The sequence below is a fragment of the Phlebotomus papatasi genome, chromosome 1, assembly GCF_024763615.1.
Source record: "Phlebotomus papatasi isolate M1 chromosome 1, Ppap_2.1, whole genome shotgun sequence".
NCBI classification, from domain to species: domain Eukaryota; kingdom Metazoa; phylum Arthropoda; class Insecta; order Diptera; family Psychodidae; genus Phlebotomus; species Phlebotomus papatasi.
In genome coordinates, this window is record NC_077222.1 from 28705087 (window position 1) to 28719385 (window position 14299).

Here is a 14299-nt window from a genome sequence, read left to right on the forward strand (position 1 = left end):
CTTTCTAAATGCATTAAAATCCCAAAATCGCAAAAAAGAGTTTGTATTGGACAAGCTTGGATTCGTTAGAAAGGGTTTGAAATTCTAGATAAGTTTAAACCATTTTTAATTACTTAAAAACAGGCAAATAACCGACAAAAATTATTGTGTGCTTGAAAATGAATTGTATTGAGCGTTTTTTTTTAACAATCTTTAAGGTCAAAAGTGGACTATATTTTTTTAATTGTTTAAATTGATAGATAAACTATGTAAGTAGGGGGAGGCTTTGAACGTTCGCACACAAATATGATGTTCAAGTTCAGTGATTTTTTCTGACTACCATGCAAACCGTATGGATTCTCCAACTATGCCAAAAAAATATCTTACTTATAAGGTTCATAATCCCACTCCACAAAATCCCAGGAAATCCTTAGATTTTCATCCAGAGGAAAATGAAAAAATTAATGGCGATTTGTGCGATAGATCAATCAAGTTTCCATCTTCGCACACAATTCACGCCATCATTGAACACCCCATTTTCACCGTAAATTTTGTAGGGTGAAAGGAACGTCTATTGACACTTTAAGAACTCGTGTCAGCACCTATTGACACCCTACTCTGTACCATTTTGGATACGAAATTTGAAAATCTCTGTTTATAGTTAAAGGTATATCACAGAAAAAAAACATTATATTACTTATATTTTACTAGATATATTAAATTGTTTTCAACATTTTGACAAAAGTGTCAATAGGGGTTCCCTGTCGAACAGACGTTCCTCCGACCCTACCATAAATGTTTCAGAAGCTTTTTGAAGTATTTTCGAAAATAAAAAGACGAAAGCAAATAAGCACCGAGCAGATTTGCATGTGCTCGAGCGCACATCCAAAACTTTGGAGCGTGTTTTCTCCACTTTTCATTTTCAAAATTTTATCGAATTTGCAGGAAAGATGAAGAAAAAAACTTATAGATCAAAGGGACCAAATGAAATCAACAAAAGCTTATTCTCTTCAGCATTAAATTCTCTTTTAGAAGAACTAAAAGAATTATTGAAATCCTATTTTTCGATTTTTTACAGCATATGAAAGTCAAAATTTTGTCCGAAAAATGCACTTAAAAAAAAACTTGGAAAAAAGTTCTGATTTCAGGATTTTCTTCGGGGTTTCTTAGATTAACTATGAAATACACCAATGAAAATTGACTTTTTTTTAGATTTTTTTCTCAGCCAAAAATTACGAGCCGCAGATTTCTCGTAAAGAAGGGAATACTGCGACGAGGCTCTCTATTGGACTATGCATTAGTCTGCCGTTTTGTAATTTTTTCTTCGAGAAAAAAATTTAAATACTCTAAATAAATATAAACATATTGTAAGTGTGCCAAATTTCGGCATAGTTGCATGCAAACGCCAAAGTCTCATGTTTGAAATGTAATATGTTTAAAAGAAATTGATTTTTTCATTCCTTCTACTTAAAGAGTGTTACTTAAAACCGTGGACAGTTTATCGTCTTTATTTACTCTAAAATCATTCTAAGTACATTTTAAAATGAATAAAAATATAGACATAGCTTTGGTGCCCTATTTCGGCCACCTTCATTCTTATAGTTCCTTGCCCTTCGGGAATTCTTCCAATGTCTTTTTCACGTCATCTTGTTTGTCGAAGCTACATTTTTTGTTATTCTTTTGCATTGTATAATCTTTAGAGTACATAAAATCTAAAAGTTCATAGAAATTCGAGGAACAAAAATGGTGGCCGAAATTGCAAGCTGACCGGAATTTGGCACACTTACCCTATACCAAAATTTTCAAGAATCTTCGTTGTTTCCTTCTCTTCCAAAAAAATCGCGAAAAACAGCTAAGTTTTGGCCTTTTAATTGACATTCCCTCCTTAAGTAACATTTCGTTTTGTTGAAAATCGGAATTGTAGCAAGTAGCAAGCATTTAATTATTGAATACGTTCTAAGGATTTAAATATGAAAAATAAACTTTTACCTAATACGATTGATAGGGGATGTATGACAGTATTAAACATGGAGTATTTATAAACACAGACTTGTACGTCTACGGTACTTACTCTTATATCAACCATTTCTTCAGTGGACAAGAATCCCTAGTATCTATATGAATTCATATATAGGTCTCGTCCTCTGAATCCTAATATTTAATTCAAAAAATCGCAATGCTTACAATTACCCCATGTTTACTTCAAACCCAGTTTCCTCTGTATTTCGAACTACGAAATTTTGCAAATTAGTTCATTTCCAGGCAAATGGGAGCAAAAGTCCGTAATCTGAATGAGTTACAAAGATTTGTGCACAAGCAATCAGGGGCCTCTCGACAATTCATTTTTCTATACGTTTTTGCATAGAGGCACTGAAGACTATTGGCAAGTTTTTTCCTAAAGAGAATTGACTTATCAGTCTGATATATTTCGAAATCGTGCATTAAAAGCTATCTAAAAATACATATTTCATATTGTTTGCCGAAATAATACAAGAACTACGAGAAAATTTGTTTAAGGCGAGGTGCAGTATCTGAAAAATTTTTACAAGAAAAAGTGAAAAATAGCTTCACTTTTTATTATTCTTGATGGGCCCCTGCAAGCAATAATGAAACGTCATCTGGGATCCCTATTAAAGAATCACATCCTAAAATGGTACCTTTTTATAAAAGAACTCTCATAAAAATAACTCTCCTTTAAAAAGCCACTTCTGTAACTTGAGTAAATGCAGCGAAATTTTGAAAGTTATTTTAAATCTTTTAACAGTGATTAACACTTATGCGTATAATTCGGGAGAGAAAGTTATAAGGGGTTTACTGAACAAAACACTCTTCCAAGAGAGATATCGTTTCGCGTTCCTAATGCCAAAGTACCAAAAAATCAAGCGAATGAGACTGAAATATTATAAATATTGTAATAACGCTTTGAATTTTTATTTCCCTAATGTTCTGTAATTTGCCATAATGATCCAATGAGTGTTAAAATCAAATTTGAAAATTATAAACTTTCAGAACTATTACCTTAAGACGCAAAGTAGATTCAGTTTGTGTGTCATTGTACATGAGTATATTCTCTTTCATACCAAAACTCTCGCGAACTCCCAGATGATAAGATAGAGCACTCTGCTGGATTTGAATACTCAAGTCAACTACAGCAACGTCAGCATTGTAGAAGGTGTCCAAGACATTTGTCTCGCCAAAATCCAATTTTTCAAACTACAATTATAAAGAAACATGTGTGACACGAGGCAGTGTTTGAAACAACAGAGTCATGCGAGTTCAAACCTGAATATGCTGCAAATTTGCATTTACGAGTGAACATGCTTGCTTAATTTCTTCCAGTGCTGACTTCCGATGCTGCAGACTCTCAGTTTGATGAGTGTCGATAACACACGCAACGTCCATTCGTGGGCGATTGCCCTGTGGAGTTGTCGTATTTCCGGACATATCACTTAAATTGGACATACTGTCCGTTTGTCGGACACTGTGATATTCTGTAAACCACATGAGAGAAAGATTTCATCAATTTTATACCCACACTTTTCACCATTTCCATTTCTCCATGTAGTCAGAAAAGGAAATGTAAAACTCCTCAATTATACTCTCTATCACTCTATGCAATTAAAAATGTCCACATTACCCGGAAAATGACATTCTTCAGAGAGAAATTCGTCATTTGCACTTTAAATGCTTTTTCCCATGAACTTTTCTCTTTTTTATTCCATGTGGGCGACATCATTTATGTTGAGCAACATTACAGAGACTGGATTTTTATTTAGTCCGATTTAATATTAGAAAAATATAACATTCTTTGAATGCTTTATACGAAATATGTCATTACCCTTTCTTTATTATTTCTGTGTATTTATTTGAAATAGAGGAGAGAAAGGCAGTTTTAATTGTTGTGTGTTTTTTATCTCTTTGAAAATATGGGGTAACACCTTCATGCTGTACGATTTTCAGACTACAGGCCTAACCCAGTTCGCTAAGGTGTCATATTTTTTTTTTTAACAACATACGATTGCAGTAATTATGCAAAACTTTACCGACAATTTTTCATTAATAGGGGAAAGATTTCAGGCTTCGTACAGACTCTGGCTGTATATATAAATAAATGACAATTTATTTTAATAACTCAAGTGACACATTTGATGAAAAAAAATAAATCAGTTTTGTTAAAAGAATACAGGAAATATATGAAGCGTTCGAAGTATCAACTGCCAAACGTACAAACGGTCGACTCCTTACTCGAAAAACTTCATTCTAAATTTATCGATAACTGCCGCATATTGCCTAACACAGTGATCTAACAGCAAAACCAGTTTTAGCATATTTAAATTTTGTAAATTCTAACGTTTGGTAGCTCTATTCACTGCATTGCTAATCTGACTATATCGTTCATTAAGCAAAATGATGATAAAGTAATTAAACTAAAATTGGAACATTTAACTTAAATTATATAATATTTGTGACTTTAATGGAATAAAATATAATACTAAAACTAAAACTTAGGCTTTTAAAGCTTTCCCCTATACGGTTCTAATAATTTTAAAAATAATTTTACAATGCTTCTTTATGTACAAAAATGTAATTTATAAAACTGTATAACGATAAAACTTTGCAATATTTTTGATTGTACTTAATCACTGAACTGTAATTTATCAATGTATTAGATTTATGTAAAAGAACTGAATAGTCCTTTAGCCATTTTAGTCAAATAAAATAAAGTTTGGAAAATTACACATAAAATTATTAATTTATGATAATAAGATATAGTAATATATTTTTATTAATTTATGAAAAGGAAAATTAAGACTATTAAGTGCCTTAAGTAATTTCTAATCAATTTTGCATTGTATATCAGTGTTATATTTAAATTCACTAATTAAAAAATTATTTTTATTGATTTCAAGACGTTATTTGAATTAATATTATCTGAATTAAATTAGTTTTAATAATATGTTTTTATGTCTTGAACCGACAAAAGGGGTAGTTTCCTGTAACCAAAAATGATGAATTCGTATTAAAAGAGCTTAGAATATTTAACAAAGAAGTTTTAAAGATTATTTTTACTGTTCGAACTCAAAGAGAGCATTTATTTATATAATCGACTTAATTTCAACTTTGTTACCGTCCTGCATGCAACTTAAACGGTAAGAGATATTAACTTCCAATCTTCGGTGACCCTCAATAAAAAAACATCTTCAGGCATTTTTTCTTACACCCACCCCCTTTCATCCTTCTAAAAGCACGTTTTTTCGGTTTACTTCAAAAACGATTCCTACAATTTTTGTATTTTTAGATATGTTTTAAATGTCATACAGGTTGACATTTCGTCAAGCTATTCCTAGGACCTAAAAAAATCGCCGTCTAGATTTTTTGAGGGTCAAATTTTAATCACTCTAGAGGGCCTACTTTTTAACCGATTTGGTTAAATTTGGATTTGTTAGAAAGATCTCGAAATCCGTTAAATATCCGTAAATGATTTATCTTTCTATTTTTAAATTTTTTTGTTTATCCGTATGCTTGTAACTCATGCCAGAACATTCTATTATGATCATTTCTTTACCATTTTTCGATTTTGAAATCCCTTTTGTAATTTATGAATTGAAATGCTGAAACTAATTCACGGAGAGCTCAATCTTGTGAGTTCGAGCATTCCGCAAAGCTGGGACGTTTTGCCATATTTTTTATCAAAAGTCTGAAGAAAATTGCGATTGTAAAAAATCTCAACTAAAATTATAGGTGATTCAAGACTTTCTAAATGGAATTATATAGCTCGGCCTAAAAGAACCTTATGTATACTGTTACATTTATAATATTGATAATATCTAGGGGAATGTAGGCAGCCTTCGCACATTTTTTTGTGCTTCATATTCAGGACTTGTTTCTGACTAAACTGTAAAATGGGCAGTGAAATGCACTACACCAAAAAGTTCTCTGATCTTTTAGGTTTCTATAGATGACTAGTTCACTATCACAGAATTGTTGGTTTTTCCTGGACAGGAAAATGAAAAAAAAATATGACGATTTGTGCGATTCTTGCCCCCGGGGGCAGCGTTCACACGATGGGGGTTTGGGTTCGTCATTGCTTTTTTTCTCGAAATAAATGTTATCTACAATTAAAAATTATTTTCCGATTGATATACTATACCCCCGTAAACCCACGGAAACTATCACTGCACTAAAAGAAGATCTTTAAAACACATTTTTTCACATTTTCTGGAGCACTATTTTTTCTTCCAAATTGATATCGAAAAATCGACTATGACCATGTTCACATGGTTCACACTGTCAATAACCGTCGTCTCATGGAGTTGGGAAGGACACTATACGCCTGTAGAAGTGGAAATGACCACGAATGTCTCACTGTGGCTTATGAGGCTTTAGTGAGGTTATGATTTTCAAGCTGGAGTTGTCTAATGGATGTGTGAACGGTCACACATTCAGTGTTTGAAACCACACACAGTGTAGTACTTGCGAATTTTCCGCCACCGTGGAAATATTTTCCCTCTGATGGAAAAAAATTATTACGTAAATATCATCTCAAGTATACTCTTCATCCACTGTGTAAGTGATTTTTTTAGAATTGAGTTTAACTATGAGAAATCAAATGAAATGTGCGTCATCAAAATTACCCATTTTGGGCCAATTTTCTATTTGTGATCCTAGCACCTAGGAAAGAAGGGCTTGGCTGCCTATTTTTACAATGAAGATAAGGTTCATGAATACTTAACTTATGGCTAAGAAATGCGGAACCTACTCTTTGGAAATAAAGAGAAAATTCGCTTTGTTCGAATGCTCACACGTGCGAAGCCTGCCTACATTCCTCTATAATATCTAATATACATTGAATGCAGTCGTACGTTTTGGGAATATTTCAAATTAGACGAAAGTTTATAAATAAATCTTTTGCATTATACTGATAATAATAGGATATTACTCCCTAAATATACACAATACACTATTATAGAACAATTAAGAATAAAAATAAAAATAAAATAGAGAACAGCTTAGGCTGGAAACTATTAGAATTAGCATTGAAATGTAAATCACACAGAAATTCGTAAAATAAATTACATTGTAAAAAAAAATAGGATATTATTTATCAATTTTGAAATTCCTAAATGGTTATATAGGTGTGTGTCGTCTCAGCGTAGAAAAAATTCGTAGTCAAAATATCCTGCTCTCCCCTAATTCCAGTAATTCAGTTCAAAATAATTTCTTTGCTATAAACTTATTAAGATTTATTAATTATTGTAATTATTTTTAAACCCTAAACTCAAATGTTAGTTACGTAAAGTTTATTGTTTATCGTGTTTTTTGTAAATAAGTCTTAAAATCCAATTTATTTTGAATTAAAATGCCCCACCTGCCCACTCGTTAGGTTTGAGTATATAACATCTATCTATTTATAAATGATATTTCAAATATTTTGCATATTAAAACCTTGTTTTGCATATTAAAGGCCTTTGGCACAATAAATAAATATTGAATTAGTGATAACATTACGAGCTTATCAAAAAGTAATCAAATGTGCTCAATTAGGAATGAGATAACTTTCACACTATCTGTCTCGCGTCTTCCTGTATCTTTTATTGGTTCACTTTTAAATTTATATAAGTCTTTAATGTGATTTGCATTTAATGGGTTTATAGCACCATTATTGCTAATTTGAAGTTATTTATGTACCGTATTGCCATTTCTAGTTTTCAAAATTTCAATTTCATTCATCATCTCTCAATTACTGCATTTCGCATGAGAATTTATAATCCTCTTAATTACTTTTAATAGCATCAAAGAATTTTATACTAAAACATTTTCCCTGTATATTGCAGATCCTTTTGGTTTAATGTACCCACACTTTGTACGTACTTATGTAATATTAAAGGCAAATTGCACAGTGCAATGTTGAAGTACCGTCATTATGAGCAACTTTAATCAAATGAAAAATTTCGTTGATTAAATACACAAACTCCTATCCAATTAGTGGTTCTAAATTATTCAATGTGCATATATTCAGTATTTTGCATCAAGCAAAAATTTTTATATTTTACCACATTTCTGATGCAATGGTTTATTTGGTTAAGCTTTCGACTGAAATGAAGTTTATTTAAAAACATACATCAACTCTACATCCGCTTCTCTCTTGGGGCACCTTTAAACCAAGTAAGGTCTATGGATGAAATGAATAATGCTAAACCCTGACACAGAATTGAGACTAACTTTTTTTTGTGCTGTTCCATGTTACGGCAAAAAAGGTGGGAAGGTAAGAAAGAAATCCTATGTCGCGTACAACAGACGCCACTATTTTATATCACGTGTGGGTGGCTAAATGAATTACTTGTGTTAATTGTATGATCTCGCGTCCAATGCATTTGAAATGCTGCTACAATCTAATGTATTGCGGTCAGAACTCGTTTGAACACCGCATAAAAACTACAATATTGTAACAGATGTTTAGAAAATACATTTGAAACAAATTATAAATTAATTTTGTTTCTATGCGTTCACTTAAATGTTACCCCTTCCGTTCCGAAAAAAAGTTGTAGATTTGTTAAGAAAGTTTATTTGGGCAAAAGGTATGCGTTTGGGAAAACATTGAGATTGGGTGACAGATATAGAAATAAATGTTGTGCATATTGAAAATATCTCATGATATGAATTATTCGTTCAATGATAATATTGGGGTTCATGCCTAGGAATCGGTCAAGAGTTGAACTTTCGATAACACTGGTAAAAATAAAAGGATCAAATTGATTCTTTTGCGAAGGATGGATCAAATTTGGATCAATTTGATCCTTTTACTTTTATCACGCAAAGAGAACACGGATTTTGACCTGAACTTAGATAGATAGATAAATTTATTCATCAACAATGCTTTCGAAGTACAGTTTCGTTTCAATGAGATTCCGTGTAGTTTTCAACGTCCACCGCCGTCTTAGCGTTGGTGGCCAACCTCAAGAGCAAAACGGTGAAAAACTGTTTCTCAGGTTGGATATGCCAGTCATTATAAGAACGTGTTCGAATTTTTTGAATACACAATGCACAACCCGTCTGACCAGCTAAGCGTGGATTATAGCCTGATTTAGCCGCTATCTTTCATACCATCTCCATATTCAAATTAATTTCACATACTCATATTTATTGTAAATTTCATGAAGACCTTTTAAAAATGCAAAATCACGTCATAGCTAAGACAACCCAAGGCAAATTTAAGCATAGTTGCTTCATTTTTTTTTAATCATAATCAAACTTGAAAAATGTCAACAAACTTTTTTCGAATTAAACTGCCGCCAGAATTAAAAAGTAGCCCGATCTTAAAAGAGCCGTATTTGCGAGAGTCTACTGTAATGTGATTATGATTGTTGATTTGGGGATCTAAGCTCAGTAACCTCGTCCTGTAGAGGAATTCTGTAAGAGTATGACAATCTCATATGACAAATTTAAAGCTTTATTGTCGTAAAAAGTCAGAGGGTTATGCTCTAGACCAGACGTGTGCAAGAACCGTTTGAAACCGTACAAACGTCAAATGAACCTTGTACGTCAATGGCGAAAACACTACCAGAACAAACTTATTTTGATGTTTATTCGGTTTCAAACGGTTCTTGCACACCCCTGTTCTAGACACACGTAGGGGAAGTGCTTATAATTTTGGACAGTCTGCTTATAAGCATCGAAGTTCCAAGTTTGAAGTGCGATATTTTCTATACTAATTGACATTTCTTGTTACTCTCTTTTCAGAAGGATTGTTTAGAAACTTAGCAAGCTATTTATCGTCTTATTTTTATTAACATTAGTTTTAATACGTTTAAAAATGAATTGATAAGTAGAGGTGACCTTGGCTCTTATTTTGGACAACTTGGTTATTAATTTGTCCAACTTGGCTGTAAATTTGGACAGCAAATCCGCCTCAATAGGATGCCCATTGTTCTTCATTTGATGAACCAATCTTACCAAGTCCTCTTCCTGTTCATGTAAGGGAAACGTAGAATGTCACAAGAAGCCCGGAAACTTTCCATATCATTCATTAAAGTGAGTTGACTTCGATACTCCAAGTACGTGCAGATTCGCTCATTCCCTGACCTTTCTGGGAGCCTTTCAAGGCATTTCTCGCTACATCTCTTTCGTAGAGATGATGCTCCTTTGTTTCTCCAGGCATTTGTCCAACCTAGTCATCACAAAAGCTAAAACTTCACGAAATTTCATGAGAAAAACACCTGTCCAAAATAAGAATCATCACCTCACTGGTGAATGTCTTAAAAAATTTCCCATTTTTCACACGAAAAATATAATTCACAAGGCAAATCTCACTTCAGGTCAAATGTACAAATCATCAGTAACGTGAATCAACACAATATTCAATGAATATTCAATAATATCACTCAAAAACAGCGAACAAACTTTGTTAGTACTTCACCAAAACTAAATAAGACTGAAGTAAGCCACGAAGTTCTGTCATATTTCTCGTAAGCAATTGCTCACACTGAATTTTCAACAAAGCAATTTCAACTCAAATCATATTCAAAATTTAACGTATTTAGTGTCAAAATCTTCCAAAAAAAACAAATATTTAGATAGAATTCATTTTTCATCAAATATTGGAATAAAAATCCATCATTTTAATCAATTTATTTTTAGTGTCCAATTTTACCCTCAAAGTGTCCAAATTTATAAACTGTCCAAAATTATGAGCACTTACCCTACGACCCGTACGACTTAAGCCGACAAAATAATGATTTAAATGAATTTCCATTAGTTTCCACAACCTACGCTGTTTCTTGGCTTAAGCTGAGAGACGGATTAGTCAGAAATTTATGGAAATGTAGGGGGAGATGGGGCTACATTGTTATACGATTTTTCGCATATTTCTAAAGGAAACTAGGTTTTAACATGATGTAATTTAGATAGACAAAATAATTGTGAATCCAAATCAAAATAACTGTAAGTACCAGCTTCATTTAGAAATAAGCAAAAGTCGTATAACAATTATAGCCCCACAGCTCAAAGTAGCCCTACCTCCCCCTAATCTAATTTTATCATTTTCATTGTAATTACGTTAAGCCGCCTCATGGTTTAAGTCGTTAGTCTGTCTAGGGCATTACTGTATATTGTAGACTTCCGCATGGTCACTCTCGGGATGCACCTCTGATCCTCTCAAAAAAAAAAAAAAAACTCAACAAACTGCTGTCTCAAGACTCACCAAAGCCTACTTTACATGTTCTCTTCATCCCTGTTAGCGCCATCTATCTACAAGGGTACATCACTTCAAGAAATTTGTACACATCTTTTTTCTTTCTTTTTTTCTTTTTTTTCCTTTTTTCTTTTTCTTTTTTCCTTTTTTTGCTTTTCTTGTTTCCTTCTTTTTCTTTTTTTATTATAAGAAATGCTTCATTTTTTAGCTGTTTTTTTTTATTTATTTTATAAAAACTTGTTTGGAATTGTACTTCGTTTACAAGCGTGTCCTTTTCCAATCTTAAAGTTTTCCGTATTTTGTGTATAAGGACCAAAAACTGGAATTTTAGCTCTTTGTCATTGATTGCGATTTTCCTTGCACTCTCTTCCATTTATTGGATCTTTCAGAAACCACTCTTTTGGGAATATCTCAAGAATAGAACTATCTATACTTTTCATTTCTGGATATGTTTTAGATGTTACCAAAGTGGACATTTTGTCCTCAGACACCAATATCATCCAGATATTTCTTCTTGGAATTTAGAAGATACACGCAGTTCCGGTATAATACCGTCCTTTTGGGATTATGCATCTGACGGAATTATGTACATACAATTATGCAAGTTTGCCTACCATTTGTAGTCAATTTATAAAATCATTTTTGAAATACGTCTGAATGTATACTATTTTGCGACACGGGAAATTTGAAAGCATTTTGCTACTTTTTCAGAATAAAACTTTTCTTTTATTAAGGTAAATTTTTTAAATATTCTAACCATTTATTGAAGAACTCTGGCCAAAGAGTACTGTTTGTTAATGCGTTTCTATTAAACAGTTGAATCTTTTTGTTTGAACTACTCTTAATCCGGGTGAAAATCGTTCTACGGAAGATTTACTCATAAAGAAATCCCCTGCGGGTATGCAAATTTTCTAGATGCGTAATCTCATTTCGCGCGTTTTTTCGGTCCCGAAAATGTGCTTAATCCCGGGATTGAGTGTAAGTGTTTAAAATCTTGTACCAGTGAATTTCAACATAAAAGAAATACTTAAGCAAGTAAGAATTGATTAGGCTTGTGATTCCTTTTTAGTATTTTAAATTAAAATGCAAATTTTTAAACATTTTCTCATTTTTTCCTTTGCTCTTCTTTCTTGTTTTTTTCTTTTTTTTCTTTTTCTTTCCAAAAACTTTTCTTTTTTTTCATAAATTTTGTACAGTTTTTTCAAGTGAGGTTCCCTTGGTGGAGATAATTTCAAGACAATTTCCAGAGACACTATCACAGTTTGAGTGAATTTTGAAAAACAACAAAGAAATGTATTCATGACAGTCTCCAATAAAACAATTTTCCCTCCTTTTTAGCCACTGAGGAAGGCGCACTCCAGCGCCGAAAGCTTTGGCAAAGAATCCTGTGTGTTTTTTCGTGTCCTTAAAAGAGAAACACCACTAACGCACCCGGAAGGAGGTTATCTCCCTTGAGTCTTAATAAAACATCCGAGGAAAGTTTCGGAATCTAGCTTCAATACGAATCATTAATACAGAAAACGAGAGTATTGCAAATGACTTAGCATTGTTCGAAACTTTTCTTTACATTTTTGTGCTGTAAACAGATTTATTGCATAATGAATTGCACGAGTTAGGGCAAAGAGATTGAGAGAAAACTTCATAGTGCAGCCTAATTGATTGATAATTCGTCTCCGATTCGCTTTGATATTGTTGTCTTTTGTGCTTGTGAACTTGATAATCAATATTCACAGTCTGAATAATTGTGAACGTAATTCTATGCAACGGTTCTGTGTTAATTGAAAGCATAGTGAGTTACGAATTTATCTAATCGCTATTTAAGCATCATTAGCAAATATTTGTCTTTCGGAATTCTTCAAATATTTTCACCAAACAGTAAATCCACATGAGAGCCGACAGCTTTATGTTGATTTATTGCATGGTATACCTATATATTGTAATTTGAGTCTTTGCGCGCCTTTTGTCCTTTGGAAATCTCAAGAGTCTCATGGGAGTCCTCGAGATTGAAAATTGAATTTCAATTACCAGGAAAATCCTCCATAGGTGATGTTGTGGTTGACGGTGATGGCATCGTCAGAAAATTCAATTAAATTGTATCACAAAGTTGCTCGGGGAAACTTGGAAAATTTGATTAATCTCTCATAGTGTCACTCTTGTGAATCTCAATGGCACTCACGGCACAAATTCAAAAGGTATATAAATTGCCGCTAATTGATATGGAACCGTGTAAATTTTGATGACTTTTTGTGGTGTGCAGAAGAAGAAAAAAAGTTGTAAACAAATCGCCAGGCGGTCACAAACACTACTGAATTCTACGAGAACTTGAACGGAAAAATCAACCAATTCAATTTACGCGCCACTCTCAATTGGAATTTCGACGCATGTGTTAGGTTCAGTCGTACATTTTCATCTCGCGAAATTTCTACAAATATATATTTGCACTTTACACATATAAAACGCTAAGAATTTATGCGAAAAACATATGAAAAAGGAACATTGGACGGTATTTTAGCACTTTACAGTGGAAAAAACTTAAATGATTGGGGAGAAATGTGAATAAAATGAAAGTTTTTTGGAGTGCGATGCTGCGACAGGAAAAATATTTTTCTCACTGACATTTGACATTTATTTTGACATTTGGGCGACACTAGCGCCAAAATTCATTTTAAAAAAAAATGTGGTTTTTTAGAGCAACGGACAGTTTAAAATTTATGGGAAAGTAACGGACAATGCTGGAAATAGAAATGAACTTTGTGAATGGAATAAGTAATATTTCTCTTTTTTACTGTTTATTTACGTGTGAACTTAAATGTCACAATGTTGTGGTGCAATGTAACCTTAGAGACAGATTGTCTTTCCCAGCATGAATTTACGACAGTAATGGAAGAGAATATGACGATGCAATTTTTGCATGCTTATGAATAATTAAGAGATATTTAGCAAATTAATTGCTGCCAAGGGAGAAACTCCGAAATGCTCAAAATTTTCCCAGACAGTAACCAAAAAAAAGTATTAAAAAAATAAATAAAGAAATAGGTGAGCAGGTGAGATGAGTATGCACAAAAAAAAAAAGAATTACTTATCGCAATCATCTCATTAAATGAGGGAGTTCCTTATTTTAATTTAATC

At 32.7% G+C, this 14299-nt stretch overlaps 1 protein-coding gene across 6 annotated transcripts in view; it reads right to left on the minus strand.

The window, feature by feature from the left end:
* The window catches only part of LOC129799546 (mitogen-activated protein kinase kinase kinase 15), a 34046-nt gene extending 20255 nt beyond the window's left edge, over nucleotides 1-13791 (minus strand). For all 6 annotated transcript variants that reach the window (XM_055843525.1, XM_055843523.1, XM_055843522.1 and 3 more), the window contains exons 1-3: nucleotides 13196-13791; nucleotides 3262-3470; nucleotides 2998-3192 (exon numbers count right to left, since the gene is read on the minus strand). In XM_055843525.1, coding sequence (XP_055699500.1) covers nucleotides 2998-3192; nucleotides 3262-3470; nucleotides 13196-13241 — 450 coding nt within the window. In that variant the 5' untranslated portion in view covers nucleotides 13242-13791. The remainder of the gene's footprint in view (nucleotides 1-2997; nucleotides 3193-3261; nucleotides 3471-13195) is intronic.
* Nucleotides 13792-14299: the final 508 nt, after the last annotated feature.